Source organism: Lissotriton helveticus, chromosome 2_1 (assembly GCF_964261635.1).
Source record: "Lissotriton helveticus chromosome 2_1, aLisHel1.1, whole genome shotgun sequence".
In the NCBI taxonomy this organism is placed as follows: domain Eukaryota; kingdom Metazoa; phylum Chordata; class Amphibia; order Caudata; family Salamandridae; genus Lissotriton; species Lissotriton helveticus.
This window is the reverse complement of record NC_136059.1, coordinates 1,519,004,867-1,519,021,006: the sequence shown is the minus strand read 5'-3', so window position 1 is coordinate 1,519,021,006 and position 16,140 is coordinate 1,519,004,867. Positions and strand designations below refer to the sequence as shown.

The window sequence follows — 16,140 nt, the reverse complement described above, 5'->3', positions numbered from 1 at the left end:
GGCACCCCAGCACCCGGAGCCCCCAGGCATTAGTGTGCCCAACTGACGGTGTCCCGGCATCCCCCCACTATTCAACTTACGTCTCCAGTCATTGGGTTCCTTCAAGTAGTCCTCTAGTGGTGCAGTCTCAGTCCTCCTTTAGTGCTGATTTCAACCCCCAGGGCCTGTGCCCTTGAACTGCAGATTCTTACCTGTAACCGGTGCCTTTTCTCTATAGGATAACATTGGGCACAGTGACCTCTGCACCCAGCCGCCCCAGTGCGGCTGGTAGTGCTGTACATATCTTAGTCCGAGTCTTGCCCAGTGTTGACGAAGACCCCCAAAGACTGAATCTCAAAACCGTGTACTTACCTGTAAGTTACTCACCTGTCTTTTCTCCCATAGGATTGCCTTAGTTTCTCAACTGTTTTGTACTAAGTGTATACTTGTATACAAAGTATCTTCTTTGATATTGAAAAGTATTTCATGTACATTAAAAGTACTGCTTGATGCTCTATAAACCTTTTGCCAATAACATTGAAAGTATTCCATAATGGAAAAGTCTATTTACCTGAAACTGAGTTCAACTTGGTTCCAAAAATAAAAGTAACTAAAGTAAACTTTTTACAAATCATTGGCCTGGAGTTAGTCATTGAGTGTGTGTTCCTGCCTTGTACGAGTATGTACAACAAATGCAGTCACACTACCCTCTGAAAAGCCTAACTGCTAAGTCCAACTACCATGAAATTGAGAGTAAGGTATTATCTACTTGATCCCCTCCTATACCTTTGGGGACTCACTGGTCTCTGCACACTATACCTCTTTTTGGTATATACAGAGACAGCTTCCTAAACTAATAACTTTAAGTTACTTGACCTTACTTGTAGTCCAGTGATAATTTGCTGATTTTTCAAGCCAATATAGGAAAGACTTTCCATAACCTATCAGATACTGAACATGGTGGCAAAGGCTTGCCGTATAAATGATACCATACAATTGTTTCTCTAAATAAACCCAACTTGCAATGTTAACACTACTGCCTTATATTTTAATGAACCTCGGATATGTACATTATTAATACATTTCTTTATATTTGCAAAACAGGCCCTCTTATTGCTAATAGTTTGTGCTCAGTGAAAGACAAAGAAAAGGATGATTTGTGCCTTGGGGATCATCTGGACTTGAAGAAAAAGCAAAAAGATGGTCATTCTGCAGGTTAGTGATAAGTGCTTTAATACTTATCTAACATTTATGTTTGTTATCATTTTGCATTATTGGATATACCACTATCCATCTATTGGATTTAAATTTATTTTAACATTGGTTTACATTCGGTCACAGGGTTACTAGCAAATGGACTTGTTCAAGCATTAGCCCACATCAAAGACACATCACCTTCACAGAACTGAACAAAAAGAACAAGTTACTTACCTTTGGTAACACCTTATCTGGTAGAAACTATCTAGCTGCAGATTCCTTTCCTTAGAATTATCCCCCGGTGGGAGGAAAGCATTCTCCCTAGAAATCCGTTAGCAGAGCGGAGAGCATGGGTAGGTCGGTAAGGAATCTGCGGCTAGATAGGGTCGCTACTAGAGAAGGCATTACCGAAGTAAAGTAACTTGGACCTGGTGGAATGAGCCAGGAAGTCCTCAGGAGGTTGCTTCTTGACCAATGCATAGCAGATTTGAATGCAGAGCATCCTACACCTGGAGATGGTCCACTTCAGCATGGCCTTTCTTTTCTTCGCTCTGACATACCCCACAAAGAGTTGGTCATCCACTCAGAACTGTCCTGTGCGGTCAAGGTAGAACAACAGCACTCTTTTTAGTTCCAGTCGATAAAGTTGTTCCTCTTTTTTTAGAGGGATGTGGCAGAGTGTAAAAAGTAGGGAGGGTGATGAACTGGCCTACATGAAAGGCAGTAATGAGATTCGGCAGAAAGAAAGCTCTCGTTTGTAGAACCGATTCAGAAAAGGGGGTGGTGATGAACAGAGTGTCTGAATTAAGCAGACCACTCTTACCCAGTCCAAAGATCAGGGCTTGATCCATCACCGTTATTTAGCTCACTGCCCCATCCCAGCTCAGAACCTGGCTATATGCAAATTAGTCTGTCCCTGGCCCAGTGCATCATGGGAACAGGGCAGACCAAACTACCAAGCCAATTCTTCACCAGAAAGGAGACCAGCTATCGGGGACCGGTTTCTGGCATTTCAGCCTCGTCGGCCCGGCTTGCTTGAATCCTGATGGAGCAGTGAGCAAGGGGCATTATGTCTGAGTATACCCTGCCACACCTATAGTGGCCAAAAGCGATTCAGAAAAGGGGGTGGTGATGAACAGAGTGTCTGAATTAAGCAGACCACTCTTACCCAGTCCAAAGATCAGGGCTTGATCCATCACCGTTATTTAGCTCACTGCCCCATCCCAGCTCAGAACCTGGCTATATGCAAATTAGTCTGTCCCTGGCCCAGTGCATCATGGGAACAGGGCAGACCAAACTACCAAGCCAATTCTTCACCAGAAAGAAGACAAGCTACCGGGGACCGGTTTCTGGCATTTCAGCCTCGTCGGCCCGGCTTGCTTGAATCCTGATGGAGCAGTGAGCAAGGGACTCATGTCTGAGTATACCCTGCCACACCTATAGTGGCCAAAAGCGATTCAGAAAAGGGGGTGGTGATGAACAGAGTGTCTGAATTAAGCAGACCACTCTTACCCAGTCCAAAGATCAGGACTTGATCCATCACCGTTATTTAGCTCACTGCCCCATCCCAGCTCAGAACCTGGCTATATGCAAATTAGTCTGTCCCTGGCCCAGTGCATCATGGGAACAGGGCAGACCAAACTACCAAGCCAATTCTTCACCAGAAAGGAGACTAGGTACCAGGGACTGGTTTCTGGCATTTCAGCCTTGTCGGCCCGGCTTGCTTGAATCCTGATGGAGCAGTGAGCAAGGGACTCATGTCTGAGTATACCCTGCCACACCTATAGTGGCCAAAAGCGATTCAGAAAAGGGGGTGGTGATGAACAGAGTGTCTGAATTAAGCAGACCACTCTTACCCAGTCCAAAGATCAGGGCTTGATCCATCACCGTTATTTAGCTCACTGCCCCATCCCAGCTCAGAACCTGGCTATATACAAATTAGTCTGTCCCTGGCCCAGTGCATCATGGGAACAGGGCAGACCAAACTACCAAGCCAATTCTTCACCAGAAAGGAGACAAGCTACCGGGGACCGTTTTCTGGCATTTCAGCCTCGTCGGCCCGGCTTGCTTGAATCCTGATGGAGCAGTGAGCAAGGGACTCATGTCTGAGTATACCCTGCCACACCTATAGTGGCCAAAAGCGATTCAGAAAAGGGGGTGGTGATGAACAGAGTGTCTGAATTAAGCAGACCACTCTTACCCAGTCCAAAGATCAGGGCTTGATCCATCACCGTTATTTAGCTCACTGCCCCATCCCAGCTCAGAACCTGGCTATATGCAAATTAGTCTGTCCCTGTGCATCATGGGAACAGGGCAGACCAAACTACCAAGCCAATTCTTCACCAGAAAGGAGACAAGCTACCGGGGACCGGTTTCTGGCATTTCAGCCTCGTCGGCCCGGCTTGCTTGAATCCTGATGGAGCAGTGAGCAAGGGACTCATGTCTGAGTATACCCTGCCACACCTATAGTGGCCAAAAGCGATTCAGAAAAGGGGGTGGTGATGAACAGAGTGTCTGAATTAAGCAGACCACTCTTACCCAGTCCAAAGATCAGGGCTTGATCCATCACCGTTATTTAGCTCACTGCCCCATCCCAGCTCAGAACCTGGCTATATGCAAAATAGTCTGTCCCTGGCCCAGTGCATCATGGGAACAGGGCAGACCAAACTACCAAGCCAATTCTTCACCAGAAAGGAGACAAGCTACCGGGGACCGGTTTCTGGCATTTCAGCCTCGTCGGCCCGGCTTGCTTGAATCCTGATGGAGCAGTGAGCAAGGGACTCATGTCTGAGTATACCCTGCCACACCTATAGTGGCCAAAAGCGATTCAGAAAAGGGGGTGGTGATGAACAGAGTGTCTGAATTAAGCAGACCACTCTTACCCAGTCCAAAGATCAGGGCTTGATCCGTCACCGTTATTTAGCTCACTGCCCCATCCTAGCTCAGAACCTGGCTATATGCAAATTAGTCTGTCCCTGGCCCAGTGCATCATGGGAACAGGGCAGACCAAACTACCAAGCCAATTCTTCACCAGAAAGGAGACAAGCTACCGGGGACCGGTTTCTGGCATTTCAGCCTCGTCGGCCCTTGCTCATTGCACCATCAGGATTCAAGCAAGCCGGGCCGACGACGCCTGAAATGGCAGAAACCGGTCCCCGGAAGCTTGTTTCCTTCCCAGTATAAGAATTGGCTTGGTAGTTTGGTTTGCCCTGTTCCCATCATGCACTGGGACAGGAACAGACTAATTTGCATATAGCCAAGTTCTGAGCTGGGATGGTGCAGTGAGCTAAAAAACGGTGATGGATCAAGCCCTGATCTTTGGACTGGGTAAGAGTGGTCTGCTTAATTCAGGCACTCTGTTCATCACCACCCCCTTTTCTGAATCATTTTGTCCACCACAAGCGTGGAAGGGTATACTCAGATGTGAGTCCCTTGCTTATTGCACCATCAGGATTCAAGCAAGCCGGGCCGACGACGCCTGATATGGCAGAAACCGGTCCCCGGAAGCTTGTTTCCTTCCCAGTATAAGAATTGGCTTGGTAGTTTGGTTTGCCCTGTTCCCATCATGCACTGGGACAGGAACAGACTAATTTGCATATAGCCAAGTTCTGAGCTGGGATGGTGCAGTGAGCTAAAAAACGGTGATGGATCAAGCCCTGATCCTTGGACTGGGTAAGAGTGGTCTACTCAATTCAGGCACTCTGTTCATCACCACCCCCTTTTCTGAATCATTTTGTCCACCATAAGCGTGGAAGGGTATACTCAGATGTGAGTCCCTTGCTCATTGCACCATCAGGATTCAAGCAAGCCGGGCCGACGACGCCTGAAATGGCAGAAACCGGTCCCCCGAAGCTTGTTTCCTTCCCAGTATAAGAATTGGCTTGGTAGTTTGGTTTGCCCTGTTCCCATCATGCACTGGGACAGGAACAGACTAATTTGCATATAGCCAAGTTCTGAGCTGGGATGGTGCAGTGAGCTAAAAAACGGTGATGGATCAAGCCCTGATCTTTGGACTGGGTAAGAGTGGTCTGCTTAATTCAGGCACTCTGTTCATCACCACCCCCTTTTCTGGATCATTTTGTCCACCATAAGCGTGGAAGGGTATACTCAGATGTGAGTCCCTTGCTCATTGCACCATCAGGATTCAAGCAAGCCGGGCCGACGACGCCTGAAATGGCAGAAACCGGTCCCCGGAAGCTTGTTTCCTTCCCAGTATAAGAATTGGCTTGGTAGTTTGGTTTGCCCTGTTCCCATCATGCACTGGGACAGGAACAGACTAATTTGCATATAGCCAAGTTCTGAGCTGGGATGGTGCAGTGAGCTAAAAAACGGTGATGGATCAAGCCCTGATCTTTGGACTGGGTAAGAGTGGTCTGCTTAATTCAGGCACTCTGTTCATCACCACCCCCTTTTCTGACTCGTTTGTAGAACCAGCTTGTCTGGATAGAAGTTCAAGTATGGAGGCTTGGATGACAACGCCTGAAGCTCACTGACCCTCCGGGCAGATGTGATTGTCATCAGGAAGGCAGTGTTGATGATAAGGAGCCTGAGAGGACAGTTGTGTAAGGGCTCAAAGTGAGCACACATCAGGACCCTCTCGACCAGATTAAGGTCCCACTAAGACATAATGAAGGGAGAATGGGGGAAACATATGTTGCAGATATTTAAAGAACCTATTTACAATAGGGAATTGGAAGAAGGACAGTTGGTCAGGCAACCACAGAAAAGCTTATATAGCAGAAAGGTAACCCTTAACAATGCCCAGCGATACCAAAGGGGATGATGGACGGAGCGTTTGAGCAAATCAAACGCTCACCCCCAGTCAACTGATCTGGGTTTAATCCATCATCATTCTTTTTTTTAATATTTGTTTATTAAAAAAAGAAAACAGCAAAGGTATCAATAAATTACACAAAGCAAATAGACTGTACAAGGGCGGACCATCAGTACATAAACAACAGTATAAAAAGGATATGATGGGGGGAGGGGGAGAGGAAGAAGGAAAAGGAGGCCTCAAATATAATATTTAGTCAAGATTAGGGGGAAAGCGGGAGAGCAAGTACAACTGTTTCAGGTGGCAAACATATATCTCCTCTATAGCGATTCCAGGGGGCCCACATTTTATGCCACTTTCGGGGACGACCTCGAGCCACATATACAGTCTTTCCCCTGAACATACACCAAAACATGTCATCCATCCAACCCTCGATAGTAGGAGGCCGCTGGGATCCCAACAATTGTGCAATATTGCGTTTAGCAATCATTGTTCCCAAGGTCACCCATTGCGTTTGGGCTACATTATGATCAGTGGGCTCCCAAACATTCAACAGGAAACTCCTGGCTTCAGGCAAAAGTGCCACACCCGTAACTTCCGGAAGCACCTTGTGGACCCTGCACCAATAGTCAGCTACTTTCCCACACTCCCAGATGATGTGCATAAACGTGGCCAACTGGCCACAACCCCGCCTACACAAGCCCTCCTCCGAAAAACCCATCTGAACCAAGCGGGGACCCGTGACATACACTCTATGTAGTATTTTGAGTTGGACCAATCTCAGGCGAGCTAGAATCGCGACCTCCTTTGGGGAGGAGATCGCGGACTGCCAATCTTCATCATCAAGTTCAAGACCGTCACGGGTCCACTGATCTCGCAATTGCAACAGAAGGTCTGCTCTATGGTTAATCAGTTTTTTATACACTAGGGAGATGGTACTATCCGGTATATAACCATCCAGAACACGGTCCTCCAGCGGGGCAGATTCAGGCATCTCCACCCCCGAGGGAAGATCGAATCCAGCGCATGACGGATCTGTGCATAGCGGAAGTACTCCGTTCCTCCCAGCTTGAACTCGGCCTGCAGGGCCACAAAGGACTTCACTTGCCCCTTAACCCAGAGATCACCCACCCTGGAGATACCAATGAGGTCCCACTTGTCAAATCCTTTCGTGTTCCACAGTTTACCAAGCCGATCTGATCCAAAAAGCGGGGTCGCTAAGGTCAAATGATCTTTTCACCCCAACGCGCTGGTGGCGTCCTGCCAATCCCGCACAGCTGTCCGCGTCGGCCCCGTCAGAGACCTCACTACCGATTTGGAATATAATGCCCTATAGTAATTACTTCCAGGGAGCAACCACCTATCCATAGCAAAACCTGGGTTTGGCCCGGGGCAATACGTACCGTGGTTGATGGCCCCCAACTGCGACGCCCAATAGTGCCTTTTAATATCAGGAAGAGCAATACCCCCGTCATAACAGGGGAGCGTCAATTTGGCGAGTGCAATCCGGGGCCTACCATCCCACAGCAATTTTCTCTGTAGACCCTCAACTATACGGAAGTAGCTACCAGGAACAAAATCAAGGGTATTCTGCAGGGCGTACAAAAAACGAGGAAGGGACATCATCTTAAAAAGGGCCGCACGTCCGAGTAACGAAAGTGGAAGTTTCCGCCAATACACCACGTCTCTCCTCAACCGCGCCAAGGGGGGAAGGGGATTTTTCTCATATCGGATCGAGGGGTCCATTGAAATAAAAATACCAAGATATTTAAACCCCTGCTGTGCTATCTGGATAGGACAGCCACTTGGCAAAACCGGTACATCACCACTGAGTACATAAAGAGAATAGTTCGCCCAGTTTATAATCAGACCAGAATTCTTACCAAAGGGAATCAAAACATCGCATAACACTATCAGGGACTTCCTGGGGGAGGTCAGGTACAAAAGGATGTCATCCGCATACAAGGAGATACGATCTTCATGTTCCGGAGACCAATAAATACCCTTTATAGAGGGTTCCCAACGGAACCACGCAGCTAGGGGTTCAAGCGCCAGCGCAAACAGGAGGGGAGACAGCGGGCAACCCTGACGGGTACCTCGTCTAAGACTAAACGTTGCAGAAACGCGGCCATTTACCACTACCTGAGCGAGGGGATCCACGTAAAGAAGCCGCACCCAGCCAATAAACTCCGAGCCGAAACCAAATTTATTCAGCACTGCCCATAAATACGGCCATTCCACAGTATCAAACGCCATAGTGGCATCTAAAGACGCCAAAATGGCCGATTCGCGCAGCGTCGCCGACCTAGCAATAATACCATGCAGCCGCCGAAGATTCAATGCCGTATTCCGGTGCGGGATAAAACCAGATTGATCCGGATGAACTAGATCGCCGATGACCGTGATTAGTCTATTAGCTAACAACTTAGCAAGAATTTTTGGCTCGGCGTTTAACAATGAAATCGGCCCGTATGAAACACATTTATTCCGCGGCTTCCCCTCTTTATGTATAGCAACTATGGTAGCCAAACGCTGATCCCGGGGGAGAAACCCACCATTGCGGGACTCCATGAACATGTCCCTTAAATACGGGGCAATCCTGTCGGGCTGAAGCTTGTATAACTCAATTGGCAAACCATTGGGGCCCATTGCCTTACCCGAACGTAAGGAACGCATAGCTGACGCTATTTCATCCGCCGTGATCGCCGAGTCCATTAGATCCCTATCTTCCTCAGAAAGGGCTATATCCCGAAGTAGTAAACAAGAATCCTCCTCTGGTCTATCGGACACAGAGGAGTGAAACGGTGTGAAAATGATTGGCGAAGCACGTCACTATTTCCTGCGGGTCGGTAACTAGGGCCCCATCCTCCGTCTCAATCTCTGGCACCACACGGCTTGCTCTGTCTTTCCTATCCAACCAAGCTATCAATTTGCCAGCCTTATCTCCAACATCATAGATACGCCCCTGTTGATCCCGGCTAAGAGCCTTCGCCGCATCCGACACCAATGACTTATATTCAAGCTGCTTCAACTGCAGAACATGCAGTTTCGAGTGGGTCCACCTCCTGCTCCAAAGCCAATTCCAAATCTGTTATTTCCGTCTCTATCTTAACCACTTCCTCCTCTCTCTGCTTCTTAACTCCAGCGATCAATGACAGGGCCTGACCCCTCAGGATGGTCCTAAAAGCCTCCCATAGAGAGACCGCGGAAGAAACCGAGCCTTCTTTCTCTTGGAAATAATGATCCAGAGCCTTCATAAGCTCACTACGAATTTTAGGGTTACGAAGATACCAAGGGTTAATCGGGGCTACCCGACCCTCGGCACCCGGGACTAAGTCCAATCAGAGCCACAGTGGGGAGTGATCAGAAATCCCCCGAGCCATATGACGGACCTCTGCAACACCTAACGCCTCTACAGCCGGTACTAACACATAATCAATCCTGGAGAGACTACCATGGGCGCCCGAGTGAAAAGTATACTGCCGCTGAGTGGAATGAAGCAATCGCCAACAATCCACCAGACCCAGCGCATCAATAAAATCAGGCAGCCAGCTATGCGTCCCCTTGACGTCCCTGGGTGGATGTCTATCAAGCCTACCTGAAACCACCGCATTAAAGTCCCCACCTAAGATCAGGGACCCAGCCGGGAGATCAAGCAACACCCGCCCCAGATCAGCAAACGTAGTCGACTGTAAGCCTGGAGGAACATAAATAGAAACCATGGTAATAGTACGACCCTCCCAATGCCCCGAAATCGCCACATAGCGTCCCCTATCATCAATGACAGTGGATTCCACCTCAAGCGGGAGAGCAGTTTTAACAAGGATCCCAACTCCACGAGATCCAGAGGAGAACCCAGCATGGGCAACCAGACGATACCTCTTCCTGTTCATGGTGTGACACGTATGCCCCACCAAGTGAGTTTCCTGAAGGAGAACAATATCAGGGGATTGGCGTTTCAGGAGCTGTAGTACCACCCCACGCTTAATCTTGTCCCCCAATCCATTGACATTCCAGCTCATCAACCTCAATCCCCTACCCCCCATCATAAAAGAAAAAGACGATCCAGCCACGAGCTGGGTCCAATGCTTCGATGAAAATGTCCTGCAGTATAGCACCTTGCAAAAACAACAAACAAAACATCCACACACCCCATCCGCCCACCCCCAAACAACCCATTACAACACCCCCCACCCTGCACCCCTGCATACGACTAAAAAGCCACCCCAACTTGCAGTGTGCCTGTCGCCCCACACCCAACTAAACGACGAGAAGTAAGGCTGAGGAGGAATAAACCCCAACGATATCCCCGCAACCCCCCATGCAAAAGAAAACTGGCAGTAATAAGTCAAATCCAGAACCACCGTATTAAAAGTCCTTTCGTAGTCCCCGGAGACCTGGAAAATGGTGCTCATTCCTGCTCTTCACGTCCTCCCTCCGCTCCACCAGGCTGACTCTCAGGATCCTGTCGGGCCGGCAGGGTGTCCAACCAATCAGCCACCACTTCAGGCTTATCAAAAAAGTACACCCTGTCGTTATATTCAATCCTCAATTTGGCAGGAAAGAGCATGGCATACTTAAGGTCCATCTCGCAAAGTCTTCTTTTCACACCCAGAAAACTGGGCCGCTGTTTCTGGACCATCTGTGTGAAGTCCGGGTAAAAATTGATGGAGGAGTTTTCAAACTTCAGGGGACCACGCGCACGCGAGGCCTGAAGGGTAGCGTCTCTGTCCCGAAAGTTGAAAATCCGTGCTATCAGAGGCCGCGGCGGGGCTCCCACTTTCAGTTTTCCACCCGGGATTCTATGGGCCCGTTCCACCATGAAAAACTTGCTCAGTCCCTTGAGTGCTAAATGATTGATGACAAGGTCCTCAACAAAAAGGTCAGTAGCTTGCTCCTCTGCCTTTTCCGGAACGCCAATAATACAGATGTTGTTCCGCTGGGCCCGTCCTTCAAAATCCTCCAGGCGACGAACAACCATGTCATTAGAGGCCCCAAGAGTACGGACTTTGGTTTGTAACTCAACAACGTCATCCGTAAGGCTCAATGTTTTAATATCCAGGGATTTAACCCTTTCATTTGTTTTTGTGAGGTCCGTCTGGATCAAATTCACATCAATCGCCACCGTATCCAACTTATGTGCAAGAGTCTCCATTTGCTTCCCGAGGGAGGACTGGATACCATCTATGGCGGCCATCACATCCTGCAGCGTCGGCTCCACCACCGGGGTCGACAAACTCTTCACCTCCTCCAGCAACCTACCGGTTCTGCTGGGCGACCCCTGAACCTGAGCATAACGATCCATGATGTTGGTTTGGGTATAGCTGCCCCTTCTGGTATTCTTCACCCTCTGTTTGTCTCCCTCAGGTTTGCCCACCATGTCGGGACAGTGTCGAACAATGTCCCAGGTAAAGGCGAGAGGAGGGGAGACACAGCAGACCGAACAGGGAGAAAAGAACAAATTCCACACAGAGGGACTGCCAACCAGGGCGATAGAGCGGCAGGGGGGCCGAGAGAACAAAAGTCAGTGAGGCGTCGCATGTCCGGAGACCACAGCGATAACCAAAAACGAAAGTGAAACTGAGCTGGACCGGGGCTCTTCGCTGCCCCAAGCCGTTGTTGTTCAATTATGCCTCGGGCACCATATCTTCTCGGGCGCCGGGCATCCAGGAGACGAAGGCCTCAAACTTCTCAGTCCCACAACTCCGGCCCCCGGGGTCCGATCGGGACGGCGGAAACGATTTCAGGATCACCGGTGGTTCATCCGCACAAAGATGTCAACTGCAAACAGGATAAGTGACAGGATATATTCGGGAGGTTACGAGGGTCTCGGGAGCCACTTGCTCACGCGGCCATCTTGGTTGCGCGTGAAGCTCCTCCCATCATCATTCTTTAGGTCAATCCACCACCCCAGTTCAGACATGGCCATATGCAAATCAGTCTGACCCTGTGGCTCATGGGAACAGTCCGGCCCGAACAGCCAAGCCATGTCTTCTCTGGACCGGAAACAAGCATCCTGGGACCGGTTTCGGGTTCATAACCCTCATCAGCCAGGCTATCTTGAATCCAGTGGCAAAGTGAGCAAGCGACCCACGTCTGGGCATACCCTGCCAACTTAGGGCGAACAAAGCGATACCAAAGGGGATGATGGACGGAGCGTTTGAGCAAATAAAACACTCACCCCCAGTCAACTGATCTGGGTTTAATGCATCATAATTTTGAGCTCACTCCACCACCCCAGTTCAGACATGACCATATGCAGATCAGTCTGACCCTAAGCCTCATGGGAACAGTCCAGCCCGAACTGCCAAGCCATGTCTTCCCTGGACCGGAAACAAGCATCCTGGGACCGGTTTCGGGTTCATAACCCTCATCAGCCAGGCTATCTTGAATCCAGCTGCAAAGTGAGCAAGGGACCCACGTCTGGGCATGCCCTGCCAACTTAGGGCGAACAAAGCGATACCAAAGAGGATGATGGACGGAGCGTTTGAGCAAATCAAACACTCACCTCCAGTCAACTGATCTGGGTTTATTGCATCATCATTTATAGCTCACTCCACCACCCCAGTTCAGACATGGCCATATGCAGATCAGTCTGACCCTATGCCTCATGGGAACAGTCCAGCCCGAACTGCCAAGCCATGTCTTCCCTGGACCGGAAACAAGCATCCTGGGACCGGTTTCGGGTTCATAACCCTCATCAGCCAGGCTATCTTGAATCCAGTGCAAAGTGAGAAAGGGACCGACGTCTGGGCATACCCTGCCAACCTAGGGAGAACAAAGCGATACCAAAAGGGATGATGGACGGAGCGTTTGAGCAAATCAAACACTCACCCCATGTCAACTGATCTGGGTTTAATCCATCATCATTCTTTAGCTCACTCCACCACCCCAGTTCAGACATGGCCATATGCAAATCAGTCTGACCCTGTGCCTCATGGGAATAGTCCAGCCCGAACTGCCAAGCCATGTCTTCCCTGGACCGGAAACAAGCATCCTGAGACCGGTTTCGGGTTCATAACACTCATCAGCCAGGATATCTTGAATCCAGTGGCAAAGTGAGCAAGGGACCCACGTCTGCGCATACCGTGCCAACTTAGAGGGAAGAAAGCGATACCAAAGGGGATAATGGACAGAGCGTTTGAGCAAATCAAACACTCACCCCTAGTCAAGTGATCTGGGTTTAATCCATCATCATTCTTTAGCTCACTCCACCACCCCAGTTCAGACATGGCCATATGCAAATCAGTCTGACCCTATGCCTCATGGGAACAGTCCAGCCCGAACTGCTAAGCCATGTCTTCCCTGGACCGGAAACAAGCATCCTGGGACCAGTTTCGGGTTCATAACCCTCATCAGCCAGGCTATCTTGAATCCAGTGGCAAAGTGAGCAAGGGAACCACGTCTGGGCATACCCTGCCAACTTAGGGAGAACAAAGCTATTCCAAAGGGGATGATGGACGGAGCGTTTGAGCAAATAAAACACTCACCCCCAGTCAACTGATCTGGGTTTAATGCATCATCATTTTTAGCTCACTCCACCACCCCAGTTCAGACATGGCCATATGCAGATCAGTCTGACCCTATGCCTCAGTCGGACCCCAACGAAGCAGCCCGCAACTTCACGCAGTGGCTGACAGCCTGCACTGACGACCTCGCACCACTGAAGAACCCCCCCAGCAAACCCAGAAGCAAGAAGGCCCCCTGGTTCACCGACGAACTCAAGGACTCCAAGAAGACCTGCCGCACCCTCGAGAAAGCCTGGCTCCTCGACCAGACCACTGACAACATGACCGCCCTCAAACACGCGACCCGCAAGCACCACCAGCTCATCCGCACCACCAAGAAGAAATCACTGAAAGATCGACTGGACAACAACGCCCACGACAGCAAGGAACTCTTCAGCATCGTCAAGGAGTTCTCCAAACCCAGCACCGGCAACAACGACATCACCCCTTCACAAGATCTCTGCGACTCCCTCGCCTCGTTCTTCCACCGCAAGATTGCCGACATCCACAACAGCTTCGGCACACCATCCTCGCACCCTACCGTCGAACCAACGCACCCCGCCACGACCCTATACACCTGGACCGCAGTGACCACCGAAGACACAGCCCGCACGATGAACACCATCCACTCCGGATCTCTGACTGACCCCTGCCCCCACCACGTCTTCAACAAGGCCGACTCCACCATCGCAGCCCAACTCCGAGACGTCATCAACACCTCCTTCGATACCGCCACCTTCCCGGAGAGCTGGAAGCACGCCGAGCTCAGCGCCCTACTGAAGAAACCAACAGCGGACCCCACCGATCTCAAAAACTTCCGCCCCATCTCGCTCCTCCCTTTTCCTGCCAAAGTCATTGAGAAGATCGCCAACAGACAGCTTGCCGCCTTCCTCGAGACAAATGGATCCCTCGACCCCTCGCAGTCCGGCTTCAGAGCCAACCACAGCACCGAGACCACCCTCATCGCTGCCACCGACGACATCCGAGCCCTTCTCGACAACAGGGAAACAGCGGCACTCATTCTCCTGGACCTCTCCACCGCGTTCGACACTGTCTGCCACCGCACCCTAGTCCAACGCCTCAGCAACACCGGCATCCAAGAGAAGGCATTGAAGTGGATCATCTCGTTCCTCGCTGGAAGAACACAGAGAGTCCGCCTCCCCCCGTTTCGTTCCGAGGCCACCGAAGTCATCTGCGGCGTCCCGCAAGGATCATCACTCAGCCCCACCCTCTTCAACGACTACATGAGACCTCTCGCAGTCATCGCACGCCAACACAACCTCAACATCATCTCCTACGCCGACGACACCCAGCTGATCCTCTCCCTCACCAGAGACCCCGACACCGCCAGAACCAGCCTCCACGAAGGGATGAAAGACGTCGCCGAGTGGATGAAGAACAGCCGCCTGAAACTGAACTCAGACAAGACGGAAGTCCTCATCCTTGGACCTTCACCCTCCGCCTGGGACGACTCCTGGTGGCCCCCAGCCCTGGGCACCGCCCCCAAGCCGACAGACCACGCACGCAACCTGGGCTTCATCCTGGACTCCTCCCTCACGATGATCAGACAAGTCAACGCCGTCTCCTCTCCTTGCTTTCACACCCTCCGCATGCTCCGCAAGATCTTCCGATGGATCCCGACCAAAACCAGGAAGACGGTCACCCAGGCCCTCGTCACCAGCCGGCTGGACTACGGAAACACCCCCTACGCCGGAACCACAGCCAAACTACAGAAAAGACTACAACGCATCTAGAACGCCTCAGCCCGACTGATCCTGGACATCCCTCAACACAGCCACATCTCCAGCCACCTGAGGAACCTGCACTGGCTCCCAGTCAACAAGAGGATCACCTTCAGGCTCCTCACCCACGCACACAAGTCTCTCCACAACCTAGGCCCCAAGTACCTCAACGACCGCCTGACCTTCCACACGCCCACCCGCCAGCTAAGGTCCACCATCCTCGCCCTCGCCGCCGTACCACGCATCCGAAGAGCCACTGCCGGAGGCAGATCCTTCTCCTACCTGGCAGCCAAGACATGGAACTCCCTCCCCATCCACCTTCGGCTGACCCAGGACCACCTCGCCTTCAGGAGACAACTCAAGACCTGGCTGTTCGAGCAGTAGCGGCCCCCTTCCCCCTAGCGCCTTGACACCCTTCCGGGTGATTAGCGCGCTATACAAGTGTTGTGATTGATTGATTGATGGGAACAGTCCAGCCCGAACTGCCAAGCCATGTCTTCCCTGGACCGGAAACAAGCACCCTGGGACCGGTTTCGGGTTCATAACCCTCATCAGCCAGGCTATCTTGAATCCAGTGCAAAGTGAGAAAGGGACCGACGTCTGGGCATACCCTGCCAACTTAGGGAGAACAAAGCGATACCAAAAGGGATGATGGACAGAGCGTTTGAGCAAATCAAACACTCACCCCATGTCAACTGATCCGGGTTTAATCCATCATCATTCTTTAACTCACTCTACCACCCCAGTTCAGACATGCCCATATGCAAATCAGTCTGACCCTGTGCCTCATGGGAATAGTCCAGCCCGAACTGCCAAGCCATGTCTTCCCTCGACCGGAAACAAGCATCCTGGGACAGGTTTCGGGTTCATAACCCTCATCAGCCAGGATATCTTGAATCCAGTGGCAAAGTGAGCAAGGAACCCACGTCTGGGCATACCC

At 50.8% G+C, this 16,140-nt stretch overlaps 1 protein-coding gene across 1 annotated transcript in view; it reads left to right on the top strand.

The window, feature by feature from the left end:
* LOC144818745 (uncharacterized) overlaps positions 1-16,140 on the top strand; it is a 220,113-nt gene that overhangs the window by 29,572 nt on the left and 174,401 nt on the right. The window contains exon 3 of the mRNA XM_078676449.1: positions 1,084-1,194. Within this exon, the coding sequence (XP_078532575.1) occupies positions 1,084-1,194 (111 nt within the window). The remainder of the gene's footprint in view (positions 1-1,083; positions 1,195-16,140) is intronic.